This window comes from Oncorhynchus mykiss, chromosome 8, assembly GCF_013265735.2.
Source record: "Oncorhynchus mykiss isolate Arlee chromosome 8, USDA_OmykA_1.1, whole genome shotgun sequence".
Lineage (NCBI taxonomy): Eukaryota > Metazoa > Chordata > Actinopteri > Salmoniformes > Salmonidae > Oncorhynchus > Oncorhynchus mykiss.
In genome coordinates, this window is record NC_048572.1 from 28850874 (window position 1) to 28860130 (window position 9257).

Here is a 9257-nt window from a genome sequence, read left to right on the forward strand (position 1 = left end):
TAACTCAGTAAAAATGTAATTTATTTCAGCATGACACACTTCAAATGTGCAGAATTGGAGATTGCTAATAGTTAATTCCAAATATACTGTCGATCGAGTAATTGTTTCTACATCTCATTTTGCCTATAGACTCAGTAAAGTAAGCACAGACATCAAAGAAAGCCTTGAACCAATGACCCTTACACGGACTGCCAGTCTTCCAAGTGGAAAAGGCACCGTTTGTCTACGCACGATGTAGGGCTGGTGCTACAAGAGACTGCACTAAAGAGTATTCATCCACATTAAATAATCAGGTTCTTTTTTTTTTTTTTACATTATTCAGTAGAGTCGGGCCCCGAATCCAAAAGTCTGTTTGATGGCTTCAAAGTAGTGTCTCTTCCAACCCTCCTTTGTCCGATCCTCCTCTACCGTCGGGACTCCTTTAAATTCTACCTTCAGCTCAGTCTCATTGCCTCGATCCTTCATGTTCAGGGTAATAGTTGCATAGTGCTCTGGAAAAGGGAAATCAGAGCCAGTTTTAGAATCACTTGTTGCTAAAACAATAATATATCCGAGCCAGTTATGTTACTATCCAAGGTTTCTCAAGTCCAGTTGTGGGCACCCAACAGGGTATGCACGGTTTTGTTCCTGCCAAGTAGCAACACACTGGATCCAACTAATCATCATGCCTGTAATTAGTTGAGTCAGGTGTGTTCATTGTAGGATGGACCAAATCCTATATACCCTGAGGGTGCCCAGGAGCAGAGTGGAGAAAGCAGTTAAGAATTATAGAAATTACCCGTATAAAAAAAAAAAAATACGTAAGTAGAGAAATGTTGCCAAGGAACACACACAAATCAAGGGCCCCACTGGGCAAGGTGGGGAAACCTACCACATGGCCAGGTCTTGAACCTCCATTTCATAACTATCTTTTCATCTGGGACCTAAGAAGTAGAAACCAAAACCAGTTAGATTTGGTATTTCTCCACCAATGGGTCATGATCAACAGAACATGAGCTCAAGCAGATGCATGTCCTCACCAGCTCCAGAAACTCTCCATTGACGCTTCCCTCTAGCAGCTGAAACTTCCCTCCTTTGTCTCCGTCGACCACTGCTGCAGTATGGGTGAACGCCTGGACCATCTGCATTACGAGAGAGGAGACCATAGATTAGTCAAATAAGCACTGATTCTTATGCCCTCAGCCAATTGTAGTCATGATTCAAAAGAGTTAGGGGACAACAATTTAAAAAGTAGGTAGGCGTTATATTATAATAGGCAACATTTTTAAAGCGGAAGTAATCCACTGAGTTAAAGTCTAGTCTATTGAGGTTGGTCTTCAATCCCTATTAAAATCAACAGATGCAGTAAAATCCAACATAAGGGTATTGGAGTGAATAAAAAACATTTGCACTGAAATTATTTGCACTAGTGAAGTACAGGAGAAAAACGATAGCAAATCAATTATATCAAAACCTTGGTAGAATAATTTCCATTGAAGGCAAACAAACACATGCACTCAAATATATACTTACTGGTTTTCTGTGCAAATTGTATTTATGAAAATTGTGTCAATTCAGCTTTGTTGCTATTGATACTTTAATGTCAAATTTGTGAATTAAACCATTCTCTACTGACTAGGGAAAGTACTGGGGTGTATTCATTAGTGCACACCGTAGGAAAACTTTTCGCAACGGGAATGTTTTGCAATGAAAACCAAATTAAGAGTTTATTTCCAAAATGCTTTTAAACTTGTGTTTTTCAACAGAAATGATTGCCTATGGGTACCTTCATCTGTGTTAAATATTACACATCTCATTTATAGATTTTAGATATGAATTAAACAATTGTTTTTGCAAAACGCTGTATTATGGTTAGCTGGAATGGAATGTTTGTATCCTGTATATTTGACTCTGTGGTTGTCTCACCTAGCGATCGTTAGATGAATGGACTAAGCTAAGTCGCTCTGGATAAAAGCATCTGCTAAATGACAAATGTGAAATGTAAATGTTTTAAATACAGATCTCATATGACAGTTTTTCATTATGTTTTATGTCACAAATGTATCATTTGTACAGCTGTATTTGTTATGTTTGACTGTGTAAAACCTGAGGCGGATATACAGCGGCTTGCTAAAAATCCTGATTTGTCTCTCTGAAATGAAAACATTAAGTGGTAGATTTTAAACAAATAGATGTCTGTCATTACACAACCCAATGCCATGATTAGATTGTGAAAAAAAATCATACATTCTTGAAACAATGAATGTTAATTTACCAACATTTCTGAAAATGGATATAGCTTTTTGAATAAACTCTTCCAAGTGTTTATTGGACAAGTTCAGGTTAGTCCCTCCAGTTTCTGCCCTTACGCATTTGTTTGGTTCCAAGTGAATTCATCCCTGAATTGGTTTCCAAGCATATTACTTCAGCCTGTCATATCTGGCCCAATCAGTGATGTTGGAGGAAAGGACAAGGAAGGGAAGCTAGTATTTGACTACTTTACTACTCACGTCCTGGTTGATGAAGGTTCTGTACAGCTCGTCAGGTGAGGTGAGGAAGGTCTCCTGGAGACTAAACTTGCAGGTGGGGATCTTGACCCCTGTGCTAGGAGAGGGGGCTGATACGGAGGAGCCAATCTGGGGACATAGACAAGTGTGATCATCCTGTTATTCCTAAATTCTGATTATGAATACTTAAAATCCAGAACGTGGGAAGTTCAGTAGATGGATTACGTATTGGATTCATTATGTGGCGCTTTACATCAATAAGGGGGATGGGGAAATCACTTAATTCACTACCTATGTTGGAATTCTACTTGAATGGACACTGAATTCTTGTCAATAAAAAAAGCATTCTTCAACATACAACATGTATGGAACATTTCCTACACGGTTTGTTATTGCTAGTAGGGTTTTAACCATGCTCATTAGCCCCTTGATACAGGGGTTCTTTGATTGTCTCTCAATTCTTCCCCCTTCTCCTTGTGTGTATGGGATTGAAGTAAATATTAGCTGGAGAGTTTCCACCATTGTTAAAACCATGACAGATGTGAAATAGAAAGGAGAAAGGTAGATAATGGGGACGTAAGGTGAGAAGGCAACTGCCACCCACCTGGGTTTTGTCCACTTTGACCTTTGTCTGCGTTGGCTGTGGCTTGCTCGCCACTCCATTCGCCGTTGGGAGGATCATGCCCTGAGTGAACTCTGCAGTCATTGGAAAAGTTCAATTTCAATCAGTATCAAGCTGAACTATTAATTATCTGTATAAACAGGCACAAGGGTTAAATTGACTTTAATAAATAAAGGCCTCACCGGATTTGAGGTGGTCCACATAGCTCCCCAGGGCAGCACGCACTTTCTTCGCTCCCTCCTTCTTCATGAGTTCAGTGAGGGTTGTGTTGGGTTCATCTTTGCAAAGTGACACACTGATCTGTGCCCAGGGAGGGGGCAAAGATAATACCCAATGTCATGTTAGGTGTGGTTTAATTATTTTTACCATTACAAAAGTAACGCAAAGAAATAACATTACAACCAATAGCCATCAGCGGTCGATGTGCAAATTAGCATTCTGCCATAACCTACATCTAGGTCGTCCATGTCATTTTCATCAGAGAGGTTGGGAACTTCGATGTTCCCTTTGTACTTGATTCCGGTTTTTGATGTTCCTGGGACAGAGCGAGAGAGAAAGAGATGTCATGAAGCCTACATTGGAGACACTATGACAACCCACCCACTTCTCACTGAACCCCAAGGGCTTTGTGTGCAGGAGAATATAATTACAGTCTCATTGCCATGGAAACAAGGGCTATGCTGCTCTTTAGTAGGCAAAACCCTCTGCTTCAAGCAAAATGTAGGATACATTTGGTAGAAAATACGCTGGCAGAAAACCTATGTTCAACATGAGTTCCATATAGAGTGATGTGTATGTCTGCTAGTGGTCACGAGGCCAAGTATCATGATACCACGGTAGGAGAAAAATAGCCTAGCCGCCCCCTTTGCCCTGTCCCCCGGATGCTTGTTCCTGTTTTCTTAATCTTCTGAGCATGTGCTACGCAAAAACCTGTCAATTAAATTCACACTTCCACTCAATACAATTCACACTTCTACTTGTATAGAATCCAGCATGGATCGGCTGATTTGCTCATATTTGCAAAGGCCTACCTTTGGCTGCAGGAATATACGGGCGTGAGCTGCATGTCATTGTGGCAGGCTTCAGTTAACACACCTCCCTCGTTCACACGGTCTCCCTCAAACACACCTCTCTCTCCCACAAACACTGCTCCCAACTTTCAAAACACTAAGCACCAAACAGAACTTAAGGAGCACCAGAAAGAGATCAGTTTTTGATATATTTTAGGCTTCATTAGGCCTATATGAATCACATCTCATGAGTAGCAGACCCTTTTCCTTTCTTCCTGTGCCAATCAAATTTGCCTAAACCAACTTAAGGTTGTTAGCTAGCTAGGTTACATGACTGAACACTGTTATCAAACCAATAATTAGCGCCCCGGGATTAGTTTAAAACGGCCCGCGACATGGTTTGTGAAACGATATAAAATGCACGCGAATACCGATTGAAAGAATAAAAGGCATCTCTGGTAATAGGGTCTTATTTTAACCGTTTAGGCTAGAGACAAGGCGTTTTCTTTGCTGCAAAGCTGCATGCATGCTTGTCAATTTCCCCTCTCTGGCACTCACGAGGCTGCGTGATAGCGAACTTGCAGTCTACTCAGACTGGCCTGTGCTTATGGCTTGTAACAGCCGACTAAATGAAACAATGTATCAAATCTTGCACGCTGCTCCAATCTAACAAATCTACAACCATAACAGAAGACTCATCAGGGTCTGTGCACCCCCACCACGTCTGAATTATATATTTTTTTAACTGATGGAGGAATAGATGTGCATGAAGAGTGGACGGAGAGAAGCGGTGAGTGAGGGCTGGAAGAGGATGTGGTTGGCTGATTACAGCTACCACAAGTGATATGTGCATACAAGTGAAGTGGATATTATTGAACCGGAGCTTACTTGTGGCCGTTGCTTAAATTCCACTGAATTTATTAACAAACTAGGCGCCAGCAGGTTCATTTGATCGGTAAGGCCAAAATATTCAGTAGTATTATATGAAACGGTACTACGGTATTCTAAAAAGTTGGCATCAGTATCATGACGTTTTAGTGCCGTTATACCGTTCAACACTAGTATCTGCTGCACTCACCAGTCCATGTCGCCTTGACGTTCCACTCGTAGAAGTAGATGAGCTTCCCCTTGCGGTTGTTGATGGATGCCTCACCGTCCAGATTGGGGATGTCAGTGACCTCGCAGCTCCCCTCTGGGCCCTCCACGCGCAGTCCCAATAGAAGCTCCTTCAGCTTGTCTGTTGACCAGCCGGTCACATCTCGTTCGGTCCTGTAGGGACACACAATGAACATATTCAACTGGGTCGCGTTCATTGGGAAACCGTCACTGTAACAAAGCATTCTGTAACAGAATCAAGCATTTGTTATTGGAGGATTTCCCCGTTTCAAGGGCTTTTTCTAGAGGGACTCAAAAGTCAAGCTCCTTTAATAACATTCATACGCAAGTGAATTGTTTCCTGTAAAAATAGTTCAGTTGTAGTTAAGGGGATTCGTTGACAGCGTTTACTTAGCTCGCACCATGATCACAGTGAGGCAGACCATAATGTAATTTCCCCTGAATAAAAGTAATGATCAGGTAGAGAAAACATTTCACTCTCACACTCGTAGCTCTTTTCGGTTCAGAGGGTTGTGATCATTGCTACCGTTTGGTGTCAAGTGTTATAAATATCCCCCATCTGCACCACAGTTGTACCCTGTCCCCGGTGCTCCAGAAATAGCTTTTCTTAAAACCCTTCAGTCAGTGCCACCAACTAGAACATTCCAGAGGCTTCTCGACAGACCATAGGGGAAGAAAAACAAAAAACTTGGGAGCCTAACACTCAAAACGTTTTGATAACCGTGTGGATCTCTCCGACAAGTTGACTTATCAATATAGCGTGCTCTATTTACTCAGATTTGAAAATGACAATTACCGTCAAAGTAGCTTTCATGCAAGACTGCAAGTTCCTGCACATCATCTCTAGCTGACACCGTCGCTGTCAACTTGCTAGCTACCGTGATCCAAAATGAAAATAGATTTTTTTTAAAAGTGTATTTACTGTTCTATATCTTACTGAACTAATATTAGTTTATGCATTGGTTTTGTATAGAACACTATCCTAGTAGCAGTCTAGTATTTATAACATGCCCATGAATACTAAGATTCTCTGCAAAAAGAACTAGCTATCTAGTTGATATTAGCCTAATAACCTTACTTCAGCTAACCAGATCCTCTTCTCCTTCAGCCAGTGTCAGTCTTTCCTTAACTATAAGAAATCTATTTCAATTCATGGTGTAAGAATGCACTGCTGTATTAAAAGAAATTCAGAACTAACTTGACATGTTATGTTGCAGATTCAAACCCAGATTAACTCATTGCAGAATGTATTCATTATGAATAAGTGTATTTGACAATGCACCTAGTCACCCATCAAATACCCAAACTCCAACAATTACATTGTTTAAGAAATAAAAATAGGAAACAATGCATACATATGCATAACATATAAACCTCTGAATTTAAGCCAACATTAAAAGGATTTAGTCATCAATGTCACAAACCTGGAACGTCAAAGAGCACCATATGAACTATTATCATCATCATCATCATCCGAGAGCGCAGATTCTGCTTTTCCATTTTAGGAATTAGACCAGCACAAATAACAGTGTAAAACAGAATATTGTGATTTTGGTAAGCAAGTTACAAATTGAAATAGTATTTTTTTTATCAAACCTAGCCAACTCCAGGAGAATGAGAAGCACACACTCAAAACAAGGAAGCAATGCCTAATCGCAGCTATATCAACACACTTCTTGTCAATTTAACAGGTCCATGTTGCTGCTGTCAATTGTGAGCAGATTATTTACCACTGCATTCAGTCTGAACCCCAGAATAAACAGCAGGAGGACAACATTACACAGATGAAAAAAAGGTAGCAAGGTGGCAAGACTCAGGCACACCCACTGGTTCTGGAATAGAGAAGGTGCAAATAAGGTTTGCAATTTGGCATCAATAACATGACAGTAATTATACCTCAAATAAACATGCGAGTACCGATTACTTTAAAACCCACCATAGTAGGAAGGACTAAATAAGGTTACATAACATTGCATACTAGCTATACTAAATGATCTGTCCAGACGATAACAGCAAACAATGTTGTTTTCCCCACAGTAAATTAAGCACACTGTTGACTCAAGAGGATGCTAATCAGTCCATCTCTGAAACCTCCCAAAAAGCAAGACTAAAATAATACAGCTAGCCAGGGTAACTAAGTCAAGTAGGCTACCCACCCCTCACCCACAAACACACAAAGAATGCCTAGCCCTAGCTTCACCATCTAAGTTAAGTAGCAAGCTAGACTTGGTTTATAAAGCCAAAGACAACTAAACTTGTTTTAATTAATGTATCATGAATTTAAATGGCTAGAGAAACAAACGGTTAATATAGCCACCTAGCCAGGCTTATGTTGCTAACTAGATAACAGGCTATTTAAATTTAAAAACTTGCCCAAGACAGTTGTCAATTTCTGATTGACTAAATGAGGCTAACATTAGATAGCTAATCCAGAGATTCTTACCTTTGCCTCAATTTGGCAGTATCGTCCAGATCTTCAAGGCCCTGGTGAGTGTCGTTAAGCTTGAGACAGGCATTTGTAGTTCTAGATGATATCCGCATTGGCAGCTAATTAGCATAGTTATCAAAAACGTACCGGCAGGGTAAACCTACATGAAAACACAGCCCTTAATTGAAGCGTTTCTAAAATCCACAATGGCTCAAACGAACGGTGGAAAAACGATTGGAACCATTTCTGTGTTTGTCCGCTAAGTTTTATGTATTACGACTAATACTGACGTAGACTATAGGTAAATGGGTCGTCCACCAAATTCACACAGAAATATGAGTTACAGATCTTTCACTCTCATTGAAAGAAAGTCTAAGAAGCAGTAGATATGTTCTATGTGCAGTATTTCTATTGCTTCCATTCCTTAGATTTCGTTTTTGTATCTTTTACTTTTGGTAACGTTATTGTTCACCAGCTTCAAACAGCTGAAAATACAATATTTTTGGTCATGGGAAATATTTCATAGCGGTTTAGAAAGTACAATGATTCTCTACACTATACTTGCTTGTTTTGTCAGATTAACTGAAATGAGGTTAAATTTGAGAATTTTAGCAACCAAGAAATGGCGGAGCTGTTTCTGCATAGTGCATCTTTAAAACGCAGAAAGAGTCTAGGGTAGAGATAGCTACGGAACGCTCAACTCCGATCTCATAAAAAAAACGTAGTTGAACGTTTCGTTCTCATAAGAGAACGTAGGTGAGCGTTCCTCGGCTTAGGGACAGTGCAGCTCAGATGCTGCTGTAGCCTCTCTCAACCCCTCACTTGATAACGACCTGCCGATAAGCATCCTCACAAGAACAGAAACGGAGGTGCAGGTTATGCAATGTATACAACAGCATAATCGAATCCCACAAAACATGCGATATTTGAAAAAGGCCTTTTGCCGAGGTCTTCTCAACTGGATCTGAGTCAGCCTATCTAGCTTAAGAAAGCACACTAACGTTACTCACCAATGCCAGTTATTGACGTTTGTTGCATCGGCTCTCTCCTCCACGATCCAGCGTGGATCCCCTTCTCCCCATTTCGCCATGATGACAGCGGTGTCTAGTTAATGGGTTAGCTACAGTAGCTAATGTTATTTGCTAGCTACTACCAAACAAAAAACTGTTCAAAATGATTTCCTAAAGCTGGCTAACGTCAGCTAACTAGCTAGTTAAATGAATTACAAATGCCTATAACCAAAAAGGATGAAACGTGACGAAAAGCTACGTTAGCTACACAGCTAGCCACAGGCTAACGTTGGTAATATCAACCTAGATGGCAAAGTGTAGCTACTATGTATGTATTTTTAACTGACAAATTCAATTAATCGCTAACCAAAACATTAACTTCAGCTAAACCGACTGTAAATCCTTTGTATTTCATCTATCTAAAACTGCGTTATGGCCGTAGAAATGTACCTGAGCGCCGGTGTGCTTGGTTTTAGGACCCTGGTTTTTCTCGAAAACTCGTTTTGAAATGCAAGGAGCTTGCGCACTCGCCGTAGAAATTACTAGAAGCGGACTAGAAATGACTGGAAGGGGAAAGAAGCGGAT

General features: G+C 40.5%; 1 protein-coding gene across 2 annotated transcripts; it reads right to left on the bottom strand.

Moving 5' to 3' along the window:
- ahsa1a (AHA1, activator of heat shock protein ATPase homolog 1a) lies at positions 1 to 9238 on the bottom strand. 2 transcript variants are annotated; one of them, XM_021612235.2, is made up of 9 exons: positions 8673 to 9238; positions 5197 to 5387; positions 3561 to 3643; positions 3291 to 3408; positions 3091 to 3182; positions 2490 to 2615; positions 1020 to 1121; positions 872 to 923; positions 1 to 491 (listed from the first exon to the last, which is right to left on the bottom strand). In XM_021612235.2, exons 1-9 carry the CDS (start codon positions 8750 to 8752, stop codon positions 319 to 321), a joined length of 1017 nt encoding a protein of 338 aa, XP_021467910.1. In that variant the 5' UTR covers positions 8753 to 9238; the 3' UTR covers positions 1 to 318. The 2 variants fall into 2 exon arrangements, with proteins under 2 accessions (XP_021467910.1, XP_021467909.1); XM_021612234.2 differs by lacking the exon at positions 8673 to 9238 and adding an exon at positions 7678 to 8599.
- Between the last annotated feature and the right edge of the window lie 19 nt (positions 9239 to 9257).

Bases quoted from the DNA above. Each gene is read 5' to 3' on its own strand.
- ahsa1a (XM_021612234.2), bottom strand. From the start codon at position 7,775: ATGCGGATATCATCTAGAACTACAAATGCCTGTCTCAAGCTTAACGAC. The intron at 3,409-3,560 runs GTAGGTTATGGC...CCCTGGGCACAG, and splicing joins ATGACATGGACGACCTAGAT to ATCAGTGTGTCACTTTGCAA. The intron at 3,183-3,290 runs GTGAGGCCTTTA...CAATGACTGCAG, and splicing joins TGTGGACCACCTCAAATCCG to AGTTCACTCAGGGCATGATC.